At 43.4% G+C, this 22,413-nt stretch overlaps 1 protein-coding gene across 1 annotated transcript in view; it reads right to left on the reverse strand.

Moving 5' to 3' along the window:
• Positions 1–252: 252 nt before the first annotated feature.
• The window catches only part of DOCK1 (dedicator of cytokinesis 1), a 421,618-nt gene continuing 399,457 nt past the window's right edge, over positions 253–22,413 (reverse strand). The window contains exons 46-52 of the mRNA XM_069753948.1: positions 19,887–19,970; positions 16,775–16,912; positions 13,030–13,175; positions 9,624–9,822; positions 8,680–8,830; positions 7,166–7,311; positions 253–805 (exon numbers count right to left, since the gene is read on the reverse strand). Coding sequence (XP_069610049.1) covers positions 710–805; positions 7,166–7,311; positions 8,680–8,830; positions 9,624–9,822; positions 13,030–13,175; positions 16,775–16,912; positions 19,887–19,970 — 960 coding nt within the window. The 3' untranslated portion in view covers positions 253–709. The remainder of the gene's footprint in view (positions 806–7,165; positions 7,312–8,679; positions 8,831–9,623; positions 9,823–13,029; positions 13,176–16,774; positions 16,913–19,886; positions 19,971–22,413) is intronic.

Below are 22,413 nucleotides of genomic sequence, written 5' to 3' on the forward strand. Positions count from 1 at the left end.
AGCACTGGCCAGAAACACACACACAAATTTTTTTTTTATTTTGAAAACACCTTATTTAATCTTTTTAGTCAATTATATATAACAAAATCTACAATGCGATTATAAAATGGAATGGCAGAATAATACATATACAGTAAGTAGCGTTGTTTTGGGAAGGTGACAGACGGATCTAGGCATGATTCTGGTGATCCATTGGCACGGTCAGCTCAGCAGTAGTCACTGATAAGAAATGCATACGAGCTTGAGTAGGTGATTAAAATAGTCTACTACAATAATAAAAACGAGCATAATAAAAATTAAAACAACCTAAAAGAAAAAAAAAAAAAAAAAAGTAAAAAAAAATAAAATAAAATGTAACCGTCATATATACAAACTTCTGTACAAGATGATGAAACAGGAATCGGCAGACATCGTTAGCAACGCCTCAATACTTTTTATTCGCTTTATTCTCTTATATGTAAATCGCTCCCTTAGTATTCTACGACATAAATTAGTATCCACAGCTCAGTAGCTCAATGTTTTGGAGGTTTTTGTTTTTTTTTGTATTTTATTTTTCTACGCTTTTGCTTACTCTAAAGGACTTTCATCTACGGTGATTGCACAAAAATGAAAAAAAAAAAAAAAAAAGTCAAAATGCTGTGACCCAAATGAGGTAAGTCCTGCATGACTGATTGCAGAAGTGCCGTACATTGTGTAGGTGGCACGTGATCTACTGCATGATCCCAGAATCCACAGACGGCTGCTTCCTCGTGGTCTTTGGAGGGGGTGGCGGTGGCGTTTTGCTGGGTAGTGGTGGAGGCAGGTGCTGAAACAAAAGAAAATATGGAAACATTAATATACAAAAGAACATGAGAAAATACACATGGGAAGCTGGGAGGAGGCGGCGGCGGCAGTCTGTCACTCATGGGATTAAATGATGAGGCATGTTGAGCTCCAACATGCCCGATCCCACTTTCCCTTGATAGCTGCACATACAAAGTAGATATTCGGCCAAACCTGTCAAAATCAGAAGTTTTGCCAATTTTCATCTTATGCATATGGACAGGGATGGAAGATTTAGGTTTTGGTCTATGGCACAAATGACCCATTATGCCAGAATTGTATGATATCAGGGCTTGTGCTTGCACCTAACTTTGTTTTTTTTTTTTTATTGATCACCATTAAGTGCACTTTTCTCAGTGATAGTCGGGCAATTACTATTGACTAAGGGAATGTTTATAGAAGTTTATTATTTTATAAGGAAGATGCAGGAACAATCACGATTATCCTAAAAGTACAGAAGCGAGATGTGCGAGCGGCAGCTTTGTATGGTTTATGATGTCTGCACAAACGTCTAAAGATGCAAAAATCGATTTATCGTTATTATGGATTCTTTTTGTGATAAAAAAAAAATCCATAATGACGGAGAAAAAAAAAGCAGAAATACTTCTTAAGCTCAGGATACTTCTAGCCAAAGACTGAGCCATGAGGAGGACGCAGACCTATTTATTTTTTACCTATACAGTCCAAATTTGTATGTTGATTATTTTATCCCTCGTCGTTTTCTGCTCCAAATTCTCAGTAAAATTCCGTCTGAATCCGCACACTCTCCCCAGGGGATCTCTATAGCTTATTACATGTATACTAGAGTTGATAAAAAAGATTTGCAGCAGACACGTCATTAGTCCATGGCCAACGGACAAGAGCCATGGAAACCTGCCGGCATCCTCAGCACCTCTTTAGCAGGCCCAGCGTGACGTCATGCTTGTGTTGTGCCGCAACGATGATGTTGAGCAGGACCTACTAATAATAAGAGGTGCTGGGGATGCCGGCAGCGGCAGGATTGAGTAAGTTCTCTTTCTTCTGCTGAACCAGGATCCGGCAAATCTTTTTGATCACCCATATAAATAAGTTTCATGCAATTATTAAAGGTGCAAAAAGTATTGCCCCCTACTGGTGACTACAAGTAGCACAATTATGGGCATAGTCAGGCAGTGAATGACCGAGGAATCCAGGATTTAATCCCGCCTGCCTCATCATACGTGTGGGGCTCTGCTGTATGGAGCGGACTCTGGAGATGATCCGGGGGTCCCGGCTGTATTATACCGCCTATGTGACTGCAGTGACCAGTAAAGCAAACCTAATCATTGGCTGCAAAGCAAAGACACGTCACCAGCAATGAAGGGCTCGGAGTGAAACAGGCACTATACCTTTAAGCTTCTGTATAGGATGAGGATAAAACATATCAATGTAGTAATCCTCATACAGATGAGAAGCCGCGCTATATCGTAGGGCAGCCACTCGCTGTGTATATGCGGCCCCCAAAGTTTACATAGGAAAGGCCATTGCAAGCCGATTATTGAGTTAAACGTGGCCACATCTGTAGACGTAGACATGCGATGGTCCTCCTGGTACGTGTACACTAGTCGTGGTGTATAGATTCGGTGCCCGGCTGTGTGCAGGAGATATCCGGAGTCTGCCAGGTCACATTAGGCCCCATTCTCAGCAGATTCAGTGAGTCGCGCACACCTCGGGGGAGACGAGAACCTTATGTAAAAGGCACATCTGCATCACGGCAGCAATCTGTCCTTCTTGACGCCCCCCCCCCGTATCCAAGAAAGCCGAGCGACTTCCTTATTGTCATTCTCTATGATATACGTCCATAGATTGATATTACATAGAGATATGGGCAAGAGACAAGGACACAGAGTAGAAGTGACAGATGTAGAGATTAATGGAAGAGATGACAAATACAGAGATCATGGGTAGATACGACTATATCTACATCATGGCTGCCTATCATTTCTAGATCTATGTCCTAGCCATTATATCTGTAGATGATGGGGAGATACCAGAGCCTGTGGCTCCATAGCCTAAAGCTCCGGCCTGCAGTAATAGAGGTTGTCGGTGCAAGTACTGGGGAGACTCACAAAAAAGCAAAAATGACTATTTTTATAATTAGTGGAGAAAGGTTGAACCAAGTTCATCCTATGTAACTATGTAAAAATATGAACCATCATATAGTCCCCACCATATTAGCAGAAAGGTATGACGTAGATATAGAGGCGATACTGTAGCTGGATATAACCAATATTGAGTTATACTAAGTCTTAAAAGTGGATAAAAAGAACCCAGTCAAACTGATAGTTCAGAAATATTAGACTTTGTCATTCTTTTAAATGAGGAAAATGATTCAATATCACATGTCTAAGGCTACTTTCACACTAGCGTTAACTGCAATCCGTCACAATGCGTCGTTTTGCAGAAAAAACGCATCCTGCAAAAGTGCTTGTATTGACGACACATTGCGACGGATTGCCACACGTCACATCCGTCGTGCGACGGATGCGTCGTGCTTTTGCGGACCGTCGGGAGCAAAAAACGCTACATGTAACGTTTTTTGCTCCTGACGGACCGCTTTTTCCGACCGCGCATGCGCGGCCGGAACTCCGCCCCCACCTCCCCGCACCTCACAATGGGGCAGCGGATGCGCCGGAGAAATGCATCCTCTGCCTCCGTTGTGCAGTGCGTTAAACGCTAGCGTCGGAATCTCTGCCCGACGCATTGCGACGGGGAGATTCCGACGCTAGTGTGAAAGAAGCCGAAGTGGTAAAAGTATGTGAACCTTTAGGGTATGTGTCCACGTTCAGAAAACGCTGCGTGTTTGACGCTGCATAGAGACGCAGCGCATACCCACAAAAAGGATGATATTGGTCTAAATGTAGAATATAAAATATCAATACTTTATTGTTAAAAAATGACAACAGGTGCACAGAGGTAATATACAGAACAATATCTAAAACGGTGCTGTAGAAACAATGGCAGGAGGCATGTGACAGGAGGTCGACATATACAGGTCCTTCTCAAAAAATTAGCATATAGTGTTAAATTTCATTATTTACCATAATGTAATGATTACAATTAAACTTTCATATATTATAGATTCATTATCCACCAACTGAAATTTGTCAGGTCTTTTATTGTTTTAATACTGATGATTTTGGCATACAACTCCTGATAACCCAAAAAACCTGTCTCAATAAATTAGCATATTTCACCCATCCAATCAAATAAAAGTGTTTTTTAATAACAAACAAAAAAACCAACAAATAATAATGTTCAGTTATGCACTCAATACTTGGTCGGGAATCCTTTGGCAGAAATGACTGCTTCAATGCGGCGTGGCATGGAGGCAATCAGCCTGTGACACTGCTGAGATGTTATGGAGGCCCAGGATGCTTCAATAGCGGCCTTAAGCTCATCCAGAGTGTTGGGTCTTGCGTCTCTCAACTTTCTCTTCACAATATCCCACAGATTCTCTATGGGGTTCAGGTCAGGAGAGTTGGCAGGCCAATTGAGCACAGTAATACCATGGTCAGTAAACCATTTACCAGTGGTTTTGGCACTGTGAGCAGGTGCCAGGTCGTGCTGAAAAATGAAATCTTCATCTCCATAAAGCATTTCAGCCGATGGAAGCATGAAGTGCTCCAAAATCTCCTGATAGCTAGCTGCATTGACCCTGCCCTTGATGAAACACAGTGGACCAACACCAGCAGCTGACATGGCACCCCACACCATCACTGACTGTGGGTACTTGACACTGGACTTCAGGCATTTTGGCATTTCCTTCTCCCCAGTCTTCCTCCAGACTCTGGCACCTTGATTTCCGAATGACATGCAAAATTTGCTTTCATCAGAAAAAAGTACTTGGGACCACTTAGCAACAGTCCAGTGCTGCTTCTCTGTAGCCCAGGTCAGGCGCCTCTGCCGCTGTTTATGGTTCAAAAGTGGCTTTACCTGGGGAATGCGGCACCTGTAGCCCATTTCCTGCACACGCCTGTGCACGGTGGCTCTGGATGTTTCCACACCAGACTCAGTCCACTGCTTCCTCAGGTTCCCCAAGGTCTGGAATCGGTCCTTCTCCACAATCTTCCTCAGGGTCCGGTCTCCTCTTCTCGTTGTACAGCGTTTTCTGCCACATTGTTTCCTTCCAACAGACTTACCATTGAGGTGCCTTGATACAGCACTCTGGGAACAGCCTATTTGTTGAGAAATTTCTTTCTGGGTCTTACCCTCTTGCTTGAGGGTGTCAATGATGGCCTTCTTGACATCTGTCAGGTCGCTAGTCTTACCCATGATGGGGGTTTTGAGTAATGAACCAGGCAGGGAGTTTATAAAAGCCTCAGGTATCTTTTGCATGTGTTTAGAGTTAATTAGTTGATTCAGAAGATTAGGGTAATAGGTCGTTTAGAGAACCTTTTCTTGATATGCTAATTTATTGAGACAGGTTTTTTGGGTTATCAGGAGTTGTATGCCAAAATCATCAGTATTAAAACAATAAAAGACCTGACAAATTTCAGTTGGTGGATAATGAATCTATAATATATGAAAGTTTAATTGTAATCATTACATTATGGTAAATAATGAAATTTAACACTATATGCTAATTTTTTGAGAAGGACCTGTAGATATATAATCCTAAGGAGAACAATTCTTGTTAAACATATTATTACACTAATTAGAATGTCCAAAAATATGGAACAATGAGATCATAGATACCTAATGATTAAACATTGGTCCCTATAAGTATGGGGTTAACAAAGACACTGCATCATATCCACAATGGGGACTGTGCGCAGCAGCCACTACCATTGATTAAAGCCATTTTGATAGTAATAATAATCATGGCAAGAGAAAAATAATGAAGCAGTTGTCAGCGTTTTACCCACCGCAGTGTAGACTCTCCTGGAACATGCCTCCGCCCCAACGCACGTTTCGGAAAACAACCTTTGTCAGGGGGCATTGAGAACATACAGGAATGTGTCTTAAAAAGGGGTGACCCCGTAAACATTTAGCGTGTGTGCCCCGGAAGTAGAGGAGCGCTGACATGCCGACCAAAGACGCTCGCGCACACCAGGATACTACGGCCAGCGGAGAGCGATCACGGAGGCCCCACGTGATCACCACCACACTGCCGAGATCCGGAACCGCGCCTGCGCAATGGGACAGGGGAGCACTCCACCAGGAGCGTGTAAGTATAATGACCGTAATGTGGAAGTAATGCATCGTTAGCCCTTCATGATCAGATTTTGTGCAAAGAATACAAGTAGTAATATATAATCCAGCAACGGACCTCACACAGAATCAGGTACAAAAAGCGGATGTCAAACACGCAGCGTCCAGATGTTACATAGTTGAGGGGATTTCATGAAATCCCGTCTCCACTATGCGTGGTAACACGCATCCGGCGGCCCTGCGATTCCAGACATGCGGCGCGTCTTTTTAGATCGCAGCATGTCCGTTTACCTTGCGGAGACGGTGCGCCACCGCAAGGTAAAACACAGGGCCCTATGTGTGGGGTGCGATGATACCGGATGTGTGTAATGAAGAAGGGGGCGGAGCTTTGGTCGGAGCAAGTTTGCTGCTCCGTCAAAACCGCCGGCCATCCTGAGCGTGGACACGTACCCTTAGGATTTGCAGATACTTTCAAGGTGGAATTAGAGTATGCTGTTTTCAATCAGTGGAATGACAATCAGGTGTGAGTGGTCGGCCTGTTTTATTTTATCACCATGGATCTATCAAAGCCTGATCTTCACAATACGTTTGTGGAAATATATCATGGCAAGAATAGATTTCCGAAGATCTCAAAAAAAGAGTTATTGATGTGTATCAGGCTGGAAAAGTTTTGAAATCATCTCTAAATAGTTTGGGGGATTCCACCAATCCACAGACACATTATGTACAAATGAAGGAAATTGTAAATCATTTCTACCCTCCCCGAGATTGGTCTACCAACAAAGATCACTCCAAGAACAAGGCGTATAATAGTCCACAAGGTCACAAATTGAGCTCAAGGTAACCTCTAAGCAACTAAAGGCCTCTTATGTTAAAGAAGCACTCCCATCACAATTTCTATTGCCTTAGTATATTGCATTTATCATATTATATGGCACTGTGTACTTACAATTGCTCACTTTGCCTTTCTACCTAGTTAATTCTTTTAATTCTTCTGTTTTCAAATAGGACAATAACATCACATGATTAAAAACGGACTATCTGAATCCTTAAAAGCTGTGTAGAAATGGGAGGTCAATTTTCTCTGCGCAAGTCATTAGTCACAGCAAAAGTCCCTGGCAGAGGGAGGAGTGGAGCATCTGGGTCAGCCGAACGTCAGCCGAAAGCTTACCCTTTGGGGTGGAGGTGGGGGTGTAGCAGGTGGGATGAAGTCTTGGTAATCCGTGACATTGCCATAGTCTCCAATGCTACTTTTGACTGGTAGTGGTGGGGGGACATCCATTGGTTCAGCAGAACCGACGCCATTTTGTTCCATGCCTGGTGATACAAAGAAGGGAAATAGTAATAGGTCGTTCACTCTTCTGCCTTTATTTTATAATAGCCAGAACTATTGGTTCATGTCACAGCCTGGGAATTTATAGGCTGAAATTTCTATCAGGATTTCACACTGGCTCTCATAGCTACATAGATTTATATTTATATGTAATTTACTCCAGAGCTGCATTCATAGTTCTGCTGTCACTGGAAGCAGTCAGCAACCTCACTTTCTGACAGATCTCAGGCAGATATATAATGCAGAGCACCTTTAGTGTAGGGGGGGGCACTGTGCAATGTGTGGATTTCAGCTCTGAAGCCTGTAAAATATATTTTTCAAAGAAAGCGATTCCTGTTTTCTGCTGCACAGATACATTCTAATCAGAGATGTTTTCACTACCCATACAAGAGGCGACCTGATGGCTATGATTGGTTATAACATCTCCCAACTTGTGAGTCACAAATATTACTAATAAGCAGAATTAAAGCGGCCACGAGACCAATTCTCCTTTCTTATAAGATATGACAGGTGGAGACTGACCATTTTTTGGGTCATCAGTTGTCACCCAAAGATTGTCGTTTTTTTTCTCCTTTAGATCCTTATTATTTTACAAAAAAAAACACATACACACAAGACACAAAGTAAAAAAAAAAAAAAAGAAAGTGAAATGAATAAACTGATAACTGTGTTCTGCACACTTTACACTTACAGAAAATGAGAACGGCAATGACCAGGTGTCGATACATTCATCTCCAGGATGAACAACAGAAAAGCAAGTGCAATGAAGAGTTGTAAGAAAAGGCTAAAAAAAATATGTTTGAGCCCCCACAACTGCATGTCTCAGGGTTGTTCAACAGCCGCAACACATGCGGGGATTGCCGGTTTGTTAGACAATCCCAGCTCTCGAACAGCCGCGAGACATGCAGTTGTGGGGGCTCAAACGTCACTCGGTTAGCCCCCGAGCATGCTCAGATAACACTTTATCCGAACACATCGCTCATCACTAATAACCCCCTTTCCCATTTGTTCCTCTAAATTATCCATGTTCAGTAACCATCTCCTATGAGGACAGGGGCCACTGTCCACCACCTGTGGTGTCGCCTACTCTCCAGCACAGGGAAGCCCTGAGGTCCTGCCGCACATTGTATTTATTACTTTGTTATGGTGGGACTTGTTGTGCGTGTCAGAGCATGCTGAAGGTTGTAGTTCCCCGAGAGCCGTAGTGAGATGCTGGTGGGTGCCCCTACTATGACGCATTAGTGGGGTATACGCCATATATCGTATGAGGGTCTTCCCTCGGTCACAAGCCATGGATGCACACTGCAGATGCATTGCAGAAATGTCTCTGACTGATAAGTTGCATAACGTACCTATCGATGGGCTGAACGTTAGCTTACTCCTGGGAGTGACCGGTGGGGGCTGCTGGGCAGAAGCCTGGTTCTGGGACGCAGAAAACCTCCTGTCGCCAACGACCGCACTGAGAACTTGACTCCTCGGTCTCTGGGGTCTTAAGGGGCTTATCTGGAGGAGAAACGGATCAATACAGTTAGCAGAAAACAAGAGAAAATGCAATGGCCCTACTGTAATCCTCCATTATAATGCAGCAGCCTTCAGCCATTGGAAGGGGGACGTGAAGGATGTGGTACATTGTGTCATTTATATTGTGTTCCCTGTGATGTCCAGGATGATGACGGCACCGTGCACCATGCAGTGGTCATTCTCTGGTTCTGCAGCTCAGCTTCCATTCACTTCAATAGGAGCTGAGATGCAGTACCAAAGAACGGCCACTACATAGTATATGGAGCTGTGCTTTTCTGGCCTCATACTCTGACCATGGGTCCTGGTAACAGCTAATCGCTGCTGGTGACAATTGTTGAGCCCCTCCGATCTGATACAAATGACCTACAATTATTGCCTTTCTTACAAGAAAACTACAACTCAACCCCTGACAATATAAATTCAATGGCTTTTGTTGTGTATAGGTACAGATCTGTATCAGGCTATACTTATTGTGTTAGTAAGAAAGGCTACATCTGTATCCTAAGTTCATCATTATGTTATCCCTAAAAAACGCCTTTAATATACCTCTACAGTTTTTTTCCTGATAAAGAACTACAACTCCAGGCATAGCCAAATGATAAGATACTGTTTGCCTTCAGCTACCACTAGGGGGAGCTCACTCTCACTACATTATTACTGCACTCTATGCAGCTCCCTCTAGTGGTGGCTAGAGGCAGACAGAATTATATTGTGTCACTATGTATACTATATATATTCGACTTCTACAATAACCTCCCTTCTGTGCACAACTGACCGTCTCAGACAGGATGACGGCTTCAGATTGCTGCGGTGCAATATCAGCTGCTTTAAATTCTTTGTCGAATATCTCCTGGTGTTTGCTATTCCTCTTCTCCTTCTTTTTCTCTTTTCTGTCCTTATCGAGGTCGTCTCTGTCTAATTTATCTTGAGAACGATAATGCATCTTCTTTGGCAACAGTGGCTCAAGAACAAAGCTAGAAAGGAGGAAAGCTTCCATTAATCCTTCGGGAGCCGACGCATTTCATGTGGTCAACGCAGTCCAGGTACTAAGGTGTTAATCCTTATGGCATCATGACTGCCTTCAAGGTGGCGAGGTGCTTTACGTGTTTATACATGTGATTGTACGATGTCTGCACTTTACTAGCGCTATACAAAAGAACACCGGACCATCGATTCTTATAGATCACCGCTCAGTCCTTCTATTCTGTCTCTCGGAAATTAATAAATTGGCTACTGGGACCCATCACTGTTTAAAAAAAAAAAAAATCGGTCCGATTTTGTTATTGACGACTCGAACGAGAGCCATGCGAGTACAATGTGATTGTTATCACAGAGCCCCCGAATGACATGAGAAAGTGTTTTTTGTTTTTTTGCAGGACAAGTTGTAGTGGTAAAACCTATGATTAAACTAACTGAATAATGTTCTGAAAAACAGGGAAAAAAATCCTTTGTGGAACCGATCGTAAAAAAAACCCCACAAGACAAAACTGGAATTCCGCATGAAAATCTTAAAGGATGTCCACTTTGCTGTAAAAATGAGCATCTTGGGCCTCGGATTCGTCCAGCCAGGCTTTACATCGTTATATATTAATAAAGGAAACCTTTTTGCCACAAATAATTAAACAAAATCCCTTATACATGGGCCACTATTTAATTTTTCATCCCTCTATTACATCAGTTTGTGGCTCCATGGCACTTACTTTTCACCGACAGCTACATTGTGTCAGACTCTACCCTCTCCCATTACGTCCCATTGCCAGGGATTGACCCCAACATCCGGACCACTGGGCCGACCGCGCACATTTCTGTGCATTGCAATTTGACACCAACCCCCTGAATGGAGCTTTGCTGTAATACCAGACTTGACCTATAATCGAAAGTGGTGCTATTTCTGGGAACAGAAAATAAAGAGCCTTTTCTGGTACAATCAACTTCAACTAAGCGTTTGTCAGCTCAGGACAATCAACTACTTGTTAGAAGAATCTTTGAAAATATGCAACACTTTCCCCCGCCCCCCCACCAAAAAAAAGTTCAATTGTCCGGCAGCACCTATGCAGGGGATTTAGGGTATAACAAAGTGGTAATTAAAATCACTGGGTTGTCTGTGTAATCAGGGACAGGACAAGTTCCTCCAGTGAGAGAGACATTCTACGTAATGGTTGAGAGATGAGAACCCAACTGCTTCAAAGACGTATAAAGAAAAGGGTTTTCTATTCCGGAAGATCCCTTTAACTTTGCTAACAACAGGCATAATGCAAAGTATATAAAGAAAAGGTACTTGCTGCCCGATACCCAAGTTTAAAATGCATGAAGTTTTAATGGCAGTCAGTTACCAGTTACAAGGGAATAGAGCTGGAAAGACAGAGGTTTCAGATATACAAATAGCAATGGTCAGTCACCAGTTACAATGGAATAGAGCTGGAAAGACAGAGGTTTCAGACATACAAATAGCAATGGTCAGTCACCAGTTACAATGGAATAGAGCTGGAAAGACAGAGGTTTCAGATATACAAATAGCAATGCTCAGTCACCAGTTCAGGGGAATAGAGCTGGAGTGACAGAGGCTTTAGATCCACAAATAGCTACGGAGGACTAGAGATGGAGTGATATAAGTTTCAGATCTACAAATAGCAATGGTCAGTCACCAGTTACAGGGGAATAGAGCTGGAGAGACAGAGGTTTCAGATATACAAATAGCAATGTTCAGTCACCAGTTCAGGGGAATAGAGCTGGAGTGACAGAGGCATTAGATCTACAAATGGCTACGGAGGACTAGAGATGGAGTGACATAAGTTTCAGATCTACAAGTAGCAATGGTCAGTCACCAGTTACAGGGGAATAGAGCTATGGTGACAGAGGATTTAGATATACAAATATCAATGGTCAGTCACCAGTTCAGGGGAATAGAGCTGGAGTGACAGAGGCTTAAGATCTACAAATAGCTACGGAGGACTAGAGATGGAGTGATAAGTTTCAGATCTACAAATAGCAATGGTCAGTCACCATTTACAGGGGAATAGAGCTATGGTGACAGAGGCTTTAGATCTACAAATAGCAATGGTCAGCCATATTTACAGGGGAATAGAACTGTAGAGACAGAGGCTTCAGATCTACACATAGAAATGGTCAGTCACCAGTTATGGGGGAATAGAGCTGCAGTGACAGAGGCTTTAGATTTACAAATAGCTATGTGGTAATAGAGCTGGAGTGACAGAGGCTTCAGATCTACAAATTGTAATGGTCAGTCACCAGTTATGGGGGAATAGAGCTGTAGTGACAGAGGTTTCAGATCTTCCAATAGCTCTTCAGCTTCATTTGCATATCAAATGATTTTTGAGGAACAGACTGGACATGTAAAGATATTGCTGGACTTGTCTTTGAAAGAACTACAAGCACGTATGAATAGTTTGGGGGGTGAAATCCTGCTGACAGATTCCCTTTAAACCTTATCTGCTGACTCCACAGAAACTGAGGAGTGCTGGGAGTGGAGCCAAAGAGACGAGGCCGATTTTAGGCATCCGGGGAGTAGATCTGCATTACTTGAGCTTTTTAATCTAAACAGCTGTATCAGGTCTCAGTCCCGCAGAAATGGGGCAAATATTCTGACCTCATGAAATGTCAATGGCCATCTGTAAGACCCAAGACTTCACTAAGCTCCTCGTCCCGGGGTTTAACAGAAGGGAATTATCTGCCACCTCGGAATATAACTATGTTGTGTGATTTGCATATGTGAAATACAGAAGCAAACACGGAGGACTTGGCACGTTAGAAACCATATGGTCAGCAGTTATGTCAGCTGCAGATTAGCCATCCCTCCGCAGCGTCGCAGGGGGTAGATGCATTTATAGGAATAGGAAACATAGAAAATATCCCTGCACGCCTTTCCTTTCTCGTTTCCTTTCATTTAATCCGATTTTGTCATTTACTAGAATTTAAAGTACAAATAAGAAATGTCAGCAATGTACGAGTTCTTCCTCTTTCATACTGTCTTGTGTCTGGTTGTGGGACAACTACCTGCAGCAGGACAAGCAGATATGGAAGCCCTCACAGCTCGGCTTCTGTCTGGCCACAAATTCTACAGCCGACATGTAATACAGTCACGGCGTCCCCAGGCAAAATCAGGTGTTTTATCAGAGATTCTCCAAAAACCTCATCATTAATCAGCGCCCAATATTACATACCCATCAGAGCCCGGTCTTGAAGGTGTGCTGTCCGATGACACGGAGGAAACCGAGACGACGGATAAAGGCCTGGATTGTGAAGGCATGGTAAAAGATCTAACCATAGATCTGGGCCGGTTCCCTAGTCTGTCGTCAATGTTCGAACACTAAAAGGAAGCAAAAAAACACATCTCAGTAATTTACTGTCTGTAGTACTGTATGCAAGAGATATTACTGTAAACACAAAGGAATTCATAGCGAAGATGTAGCAGTGCTGAACTTGTCATTTAGTGTTCTTTAGTACAGTGTCACAAATCGAGAAGAAAATACCAAACATGTCAATCACTGTGTGTGGGCGGGAGCAGGCAGGACACACAGGCTTCCTCTTTAACTAGGCAAGGGAGACAGGGCTATCACGCATTCCCTATATGTAGGCAGGGCTCTCAGGCTTTCCCTACATGTAGGCAGGGCTCTCAGGCTTTCCATATATGTAGGCAGAGCTCTCAGGCTTTCCCTACATGTAGGCAGGGCTCTCAGGCTTTCCATATATGTAGGCAGAGCTCTCAGGCTTTCCCTACATGTAGGCAGGGCTCTCAGGCTTTCCATATATGTAGGCAGAGCTCTCAGGCTTTCCCTACATGTAGGCAGGGCTCTCAGGCTTTCCCTACATGTAGGCAGGGCTCTCAGGCTTTCCATATATGTAGGCAGAGCTCTCAGGCTTTCCCTACATGTAGGCAGAGCTCTCAGGCTTTCCCTACATGTAGGCAGAGCTCTCAGGCTTTCCCTACATGTAGGCAGGGCTCTCAGGCTTTCCCTACATGTAGGCAGGGCTCTCAGGCTTTCCCTACATGTAGGCAGGGCTCTCAGGCTTTCCCTACATGTAGGCAGGGCTCTCAGGCTTTCCCTACATGTAGGCAGGGCTCTCAGGCTTTCCATATATGTAGGCAGGGCTCTCAGGCTTTCCCTACATGTAGGCAGGGCTCTCAGGCTTTCCCTACATGTAGGCAGGGCTCTCAAGCTTTCCATATATGTAGGCAGGGCTCTCAGGCTTTCCCTACATGTGGGCAGGGCTCTCAGGATTTCTCTTAATGTGGGCAGGCCTCTCAGGCTTTCCCTATATGTGGGCAGGGCTCTCAGGCTTTCCCTATATGTAGGCAGGTGTCTGAGGCTTTTCCTACATGTGGGCAGGGCTCTCAGGATTTTCCTTTATGTGAGCAGGTCTCTCAGGCTTTCCCTATATGTGGGCAGGTCCTCAGCTTTCCCTATATGTGGGCAGGCCTCTCAGGCTTTCCCTATATGTAGGCAGGTCTCTCAGGCTTTCCCTATATGTAGGCAGGGCTCTCAGGCTTTCCCTATATGTAGGCAGGTCTCTCAGGCTTTCCCTATATGTTGGCAGGTCTCTCAGGCTTTCCCTACATATGGGCAGGGCTCTCAGGATTTCCCTTTATGTGGGCAGGGCTCTCAGGATTTCCCTTTATGTGGGCAGGGCTCTCAGGATTTTCCTTTATGTGGGCAGGGCTCTCAGGATTTCCCTTTATGTGGGCAGGGCTCTCAGGATTTCCCTTTATGTGGGCAGGGCTCTAAGACTTTCCCTACATGTGGGCAGGGCTCCCAGGCTTTCCCTCTACTCCCCCTACAAATTCTGAATTTGTTTTTTTTTTGTGGAAAACCCACTGTTCCCTTCCCCATCACCCTGTAGACCGTACACCGCGGGGCAGCACCCGGTCCCCTCTGTACCCGTCTGTCATTGTTAGTTCGATCATTATCATTTCTATTTGCGTTTTCTATGCAACCTCTTATGTATCTTATTCACCCTGGGATCAGTGGTGCTCGAAAAATAATTAGGGTAATAAGACCAAACCAAGTGCCAATCCCTGCTTTCTGATATGAGGCCTCACTGTACATATCTGCGGCCGTGTCTCGTCGATGGAGCGGTTCACATTTATATCAAAACACACATCTAAATCAGGAAAAGAAAGATCATATCCGTGAGAATAAATACGAGCGATTCACAGTAACATTTCTGCCCGATGTTATGGAGTCCGGCGCGTGGGGACGATATGACGCGGGCTGAAATCTTGTGGGCTGTGGAGCTTTGCGCGGTTTTGTTCTCTGTCACTTGCTGATTAATTGATACCCGGCGAGCAGACAGTGGTTGGGGCATTCCATCATCGCTGGCAGGCCCTCCGCCAAGCAGGGATTAGGAAAACATTATTAAGATAACATCGGACATGTGTAACTATAATGCCGCTCCTTTGTCAATGCTTAAAATGGAGAGCGAGGTGAGGTGACGTTCGGTGACATCGCGACTAATCCTAATTGAGGCTTGTGAGATATCTCGCTGTTATATTAGTATTTAATGGACCTGTACGGGCGCCGAGGATGTGCAGCTGGACTCGGAAAGAAAAAAAAAAAAAGCAACGCTTATTATAATACCCATCTGTGTGTGCAGACACCAACCCAAATATTGGAACACGCTGCCTGGCAAAGCTGCCATCAGATTTGGTAACAGATGATCCGCAGATACGCTCCTGTCTGAGAAATACAAACAAACTGAAACGCGCTGGAAGACGACAAATTAGCAGAGCTCGGTGTTAATGTGCCATTACCGGACATTGCACTGACTATAACGCTATGTCGCATTCGGCCACATAATGAATTTACTATTAAACAGTCACGCCCGTTGCATTATTTGCTATAGACATAGCAGGCAGAGAATTTTGGGGAGAACTAGGAGAAAAAAATATATATATATTACATGTACAAAGTTTATGCTTTGCACAAATAAAAAAAGAAAGAAAAGAAGAAAAATAAAGAAAAAAAATAAGGAAAAAAATAGATGGGTGAGGTCAAAAGTATGACTAATTTATTACCAGTCACTTATGGTGCAAAGCACAGGGAATTAATGGCACCAAATTTATTTTTCTTGCTCTGAAGGACTGTAATATGGGCAAGAGTATGGGTCTATATATTAGTGTACATGTGTAGGTGCCAGCAGCTTTCCTTGCCAGACAGACTGAAAACAAGAATATCAGACCACCAGGGATAAAGCTCCTCATTAGGTTGCTTTCTTGGGAAAACCCCTTTAAATCACACACTCGGCTCTGCTATATATGACATTCAGATTAAAGCTACGTTAGAGGAGAGAGGATTCATGTCTGATTACTGAGGGCCCCATCATAAGGACCTCCAGTGATCGCTAGGACAGGGGTCCCGATCCCCCCTTCCTCCAGACTGTGGATGGATTTTATATAGCGGCACGGTCGATCATGATTCACGCCTCTCGATTCCGGGTCTACGAGATGGACAGACAGGTAAATAAGCTCTTGAAGGCGTTGTCCAGTTTCAAAGATTTTTGCTCCAAAGGCTCAGGGAGGCAAGAAACAAAACAGAGCTTTAGCTCACCCTCCCAGAAACCAACAATGCCACTCACTGCTGATACGTTCTTTTTTGATCGACAGCAGCAGTGACATCACGTTAACAACGCTGCAGTCAATCACTGAGCTCTGCGGCTTGTGCAATCTACATCGGCAGTGCTGCTGAGCTCAGTGATTGACTGTAGCACAGTTGTGACATTACCGCTGCAGCCAATCAACATTCACTTCTCGTGATCAGACGAGAAACATTCATTGGGAAAATCTCTCTAACGACACGGTATAATTATCAGCACTGGCGATCCCTGGGTAGCTCGTCTTGGATTGGCCAGCCAGAAATGTCTTAATATTTCATACAATTTCTAAATCCGGCCGCCAAGCCTTATACCCACCAGAGTCCGGACGCCATATTGCTTCTCAATCTTCTCTTTCAGCTGCTTAAAACAAGCCTCCATTCTCTCGTGGAAAGGCCTCAAGGCTTCTGTGACTTTTTCTCCATGAATGCGTATTCCCTCTGCCAAAAACGGCACCTAAACGGATGACGAAAAATACATATAAAAGACTAGAAGAATGCAAAAAAAAAAAAATAATCAGAATATGCATAGATAATCCATAGACATGTCTATGGAGACATTGCGTTTTTTTTTTCCTGTATGATCCATTTTCTTCTTTGGAAATAAGTGGCGCCAGTGAGACCAATTGCTGCTTTTCATCACGGCCTTATAGGTATGACACACAGATCCGGAGGAGCATATATATTAATGATGAATAAGGACTAAAGAGTAAGACATCAGCTCTTCTATGGAACAGGATGTCTTCACCATGATTTATCGCACATAATGCAGAAAATTTATTGCGGAAAGAACAATTTGTGTTTCAGCTGACAATCACCAAAGACTTACTTTTTTTTTTTTTTTAAATCTGCACAGACACTTCGTTAAAAGCCCCAAAAATTGTACCAATGAATATTAATAGTTTTTCTATAAGGATTATTATAACTAAATTATAAACTGCTTAATCAATTATTATTTACATTATTAATAATCATATAAGAATAACTAAAAGCTTACAAATTTAACTAATTGTAATATTTATTATAATCACTTAATTTAACTATATTTTATATATTTGTTATAATTGAATTAATCAATTAATTTATTCAATTCAATTATTATTCATTATTAATAAAAAAAATATAAGGATAAGTAAATGCAAACAAAAATTATACATTAATCACAATCTTCATTGGTTTCTCCCTTTTTTGTAGTGCTAACCATGGTAAGAGGGAATTCTCATGGCTCAGTGGTTAGCACAGTTTCCTTGCAGCCATCAAATTCGACAAAGAATGACATTTGCATGGAGCTTGTATGTTCTCCTCCTATTCATATAGGATATTTTTGGAAATGGCATGGGACTACGCAGAGGAAACTTAAGAGGTTAATTGCTTTCCTAAGAATGTGAATCTGATGTGTGTTGTATTATTCTCCAAAACCGCATTAACAATTCAGCTGATTGGGATTGGAAACAAGTGAAAAAAAAAAACCTTGCCGTCAGAAAACGGCCCCTAAAGTTTAGCTAAGGACAATTCGTTTTTCCTCTGTTAGATTCCTGTACAATGGGTGATGTAAAAAGCAGAGAGTCCAAAAAAATATGCTGGGACATTTAAAGAGTTTTAATTTTTATCTCAAAAATCAATAGTACACGTAAAAAAAAAAAAAAAAAAACTTTGTAATATATCTAATCAAAGAAATCTGCTTCTCTCTTCTCCTGTACGGATCATGTACTCTTAGTACAGCGGTAAAATCTGCAGACTAGTTACATTACTGAGATAAGGGGGGATAGTTGGTCGTTTTTTAAATTCGATGGCGCGAGGAGCTGGAGGCAACACAGACATTCCGCTGCTGGTTCCATAGAACTTTATGAGCACCAACCGTCATTCCCTATCTCAGTAATGAGAACATCTGTATTCACTGAAGACACATTTTTGAACTGAGAATTTTGAGAATAAATGATCAGTCCAGGAGGAGGAAGAATGAAACAGAAAGGGAGAAGATACAAGATTAGATATTAGAAACAAAAACTTTTTGACAGTGAGGATGATCAATGACTGGAACAGGCTGCCACGAGAGGTGGTGAGTAGTGATGAGCGAGTATACTCGTTGCTCGGATTTTCCAGAGCACGCTCGGGTGGTCTCCGAGTATTTATGACTGTTCGGAGATGTAGTTTTCCTTGGGGCAGCTGGATGATTTGCAGCTACTAGACAGCTTGATTACATGTGGGGATTCCCTAGCAACCAGGCAACCCCCACATGTAATCAAGCTGTCTAGTAGCTGCAAATCATCCAGCTGCGGCACGGAAAACTAAATCTCCGAGCAGTCATAAATACTCGGAGACCACCCGAGCGTGCTCAGGAAAACCCAAGCAATGAGTATATTCGCTCATCACGAGTAGTGAGTTCTCCTTCAATGGAAGTCTTCACACAGACATCAGTCTGAGATGGTTTAGTGACTCCTGCATTGAGCCGGGGGTTGGACACGACGACCCTGGAGGTCCCTTCCAACTCTAACATTGTATGAAGCAGATTTCTCTGATAAGATATATTATAAAGTTGTTGTTTTTTATTAAAATAACGATTACTAATTAGGCCCTAAAAAAGCAGAATTGTCAACACAGACGCAGAGTGACTGGAAGTCATCACTTTGTATATCAGCTGCTAATTGCATACTGATATTTTTTTTTTTTATGTACAACAGTATTTAGAAAGTTGTCAAAATGGACATTTAGCCCAGCTCTTACATGTTTCCCCAAAAATGACAGTGCTTATTTAAAGGGGACCTGTCACCTGCCATAATAAATGCATCATTTTATTACCCGGTGTAAATGTTGCCGTTCTCCTGAATCCGGCGTCGTTTTTCATTTTTTCCTGCGCTTCTCCATTAGTGAGCTATGGCCTCCTCGTCCCTGCATATAAAACTAGCCTTGTTAGGCAAGTGGGTGTAATCTTCTAGAAGACGCCCACAGAGGAGAGTGGATGACCAACCCCCTTGCCTAACAAGACTAGATGTACAAACAGGAACGGAGAGGCGTGGGGAAAAAAAAGAAAACCGTCGCCAGATTCAGCGGCATTTACACCATGTAAAAAAATGGGACAGGTCCTCTTTAAATTTGCTAGAAATTTTCCTATGTGATTTTTATTTTGCAAAATGGAGCGATAAGCCGGAGCTGAGAAGCAATATGCGGTATATCTGTATCTATCGTGTGCAATAATAAACAGCTTCCATTCACATGACAGGTAAACGTCAGACGGAGACTAAGGGAGAACTATTCACGGCGCATGTGAAATTATCAAATGTCAATGTCAGATTTGCTCCTGTAAAGCTGATAAATGCCACGGAAAGTGTATGCCACGCGGATCACGCAGCTGCCCGCGGACTGTCAGCTCAGAGGCCGAGCTGTCTCTCGGGTGCCTGCCCCTGCACCGGGTAATTACAGCGAGTTCTTACCTGCCATGCAATCAGGTCCTTGACTTTTTCAATCTTATCCAGGTCCTCCGGGTGTTCTTGCATATATTTCTCAGTAAAGAAAGCCTAGTGAATACAAACGGGATCGATAACATCATCTGCTATTAGTTTATCAATGTGTATAAAACAAAAAAAACTTTGCAATAGGTCTTGGTTACAAATGCTCTATCGTTTTGGGTATAGAGCTCTTTGCAAACCTATGTGTTTCCATGGTAACAGACCACAAACCCTGTAGTCATGCTTTCTTCCATCTGTTTATGTTTAGAGATATTCAGTAAGTTACCAAGAGGTAGGGGGGCGAAGGAAGAAAGAATGACTACATGATCTGACTAGGCAGGGTTTGCTTGTTTTGCCAGTTACCATGGTAACATATAGGCATGCATAGGAGCTGCATACACAACATGAGATTTTTCATTAAAACCTATTGCCAAGTGATCTCATTTTTACATTTAAGATGCATTGTCAGAATAAGACTCTTCACATAAAATCAATATATTCTGTTGGGCCCTGAAGGTCATCTGACGGACGTGGCGTGCTAATATTTTAGTTTTTCCACTCCTTTGACATAAGAGAATGGTGTGTATAGCTGTAGAAAGTGGCGAATAGTGGAAGCCAAATTTGTAAAGGATTTTTCCGGTTTTGGAAAACCCCTGTCCACTGGCTGCAGTATAAAAACAAAACAAAACAAAAAACTGTGCTTTAGTCACCCTCCTCTGGTCCAGTGCCAGCCAATCCCAGCAACTGTTATTAATGCTGACGTAATGCTGACAACACTACAGCCAGTGAGCTCAGCATGTCAGTGCTGCAAAATATAACAGACTCAGAGCAGTGGCGAAGACTCAACTCAACTATGCTTTACTCGCCGGAGAGGGGGCGAGTAAAGCATAGTATTTTTTTTTTTGTTAAAGATAAATTGCAGTTGGGGAACATGGGTTTTCCGAAAATCAGAAAACCCCTATAACGGTATGTTCCCGCTTGGCTTTTTTGCTAGTCTTTTTTTTTTTTTTGCAGCAACAGTAATAGTGTTGTCAGGAAAAAAATGGTACAAAATTTTTTTTTTTAAAAAGTAAAAAAACGCTGCAAAAACCCTGAAAAGAAACGACTATCCAGGGATTGTCTGGCAAGTAATTTTTTTACTAGCAGGACTTTCATCACCAATCCCCAGAGCTTCTTTCCCAACAGTGCCCAGGCTGTCAGTGGTCTTTACTTTATGTGATGACATCCTGACTCAGAGACATGTGACCACTGCAGCCACTCACTGACTGTAGCTGGTAACCACTGTGTGAGAGACATGTGACCACTGCAGCCACTCACTGACTGTAGCTGGAAACCACTGTGTGAGAGACATGTGACCACTGCAGCCACTCACTGACTGTAGCTGGAAACCACTGTGTGAGAGACATGTGACCACTGCAGCCACTCACTGACTGTAGCTGGTAACCACTGTGTGAGAGACATGTGACCACTGCAGCCACTCACTGACTGTAGCTGGTAACCACTGTGTGAGAGACATGTGACCACTGCAGCCACTCACTGACTGTAGCTGGAAACCACTGTGTGAGAGACATGTGACCACTGCAGCCACTCACTGACTGTAGCTGGTAACCACTGTGTGAGAGACATGTGACCACTGCAGCCACTCACTGACTGTAGCTAGTAACCACTGTGTGAGAGACATGTGACCACTGCAGCCACTCACTGACTGTAGCTGGTAACCACTGTGTGAGAAACATGTGACCACTGCAGCCACTCACTGACTGTAGCTGGTAACCACTGTGTGAGAGACATGTGACCACTGCAGCCACTCACTGACTGTAGCTGGTAACCACTGTGTGAGAAACATGTGACCACTGCAGCCACTCACTGACTGTAGCTGGTAACCACTGTGTGAGAGACATGTGACCACTGCAGCCACTCACTGACTGTAGCTAGTAACCACTGTGTGAGAGACATGTGACCACTGCAGCCACTCACTGACTGTAGCTAGTAACCACTGTGTGAGAGACATGTGACCACTGCAGCCACTCACTGACTGTAGCTGGTAACCACTGTGTGAGAAACATGTGACCACTGCAGCCACTCACTGACTGTAGCTAGTAACCACTGTGTGAGAGACATGTGACCACTGCAGCCACTCACTGACTGTAGCTGGTAACCACTGTGTGAGAAACATGTGACCACTGCAGCCACTCACTGACTGTAGCTGGTAACCACTGTGTGAGAGACATGTGACCACTGCAGCCACTCACTGACTGTAGCTGGTAACCACGGTGTGAGAGACATGTGACCACTGCAGCCACTCACTGACTGTAGCTGGTAACCACTGTGTGAGAGACATGTGACCACTGCAGCAGCCACTCACTGACTGTAGCTGGTAACCACTGTGTGAGAGACATGTGACCACTGCAGCCACTCACTGACTGTAGCTGGTAACCACGGTGTGAGAGACATGTGACCACTGCAGCCACTCACTGACTGTAGCTGGTAACCACTGTGTGAGAGACATGTG

This window comes from Ranitomeya imitator, chromosome 2, assembly GCF_032444005.1.
Source record: "Ranitomeya imitator isolate aRanImi1 chromosome 2, aRanImi1.pri, whole genome shotgun sequence".
In the NCBI taxonomy this organism is placed as follows: domain Eukaryota; kingdom Metazoa; phylum Chordata; class Amphibia; order Anura; family Dendrobatidae; genus Ranitomeya; species Ranitomeya imitator.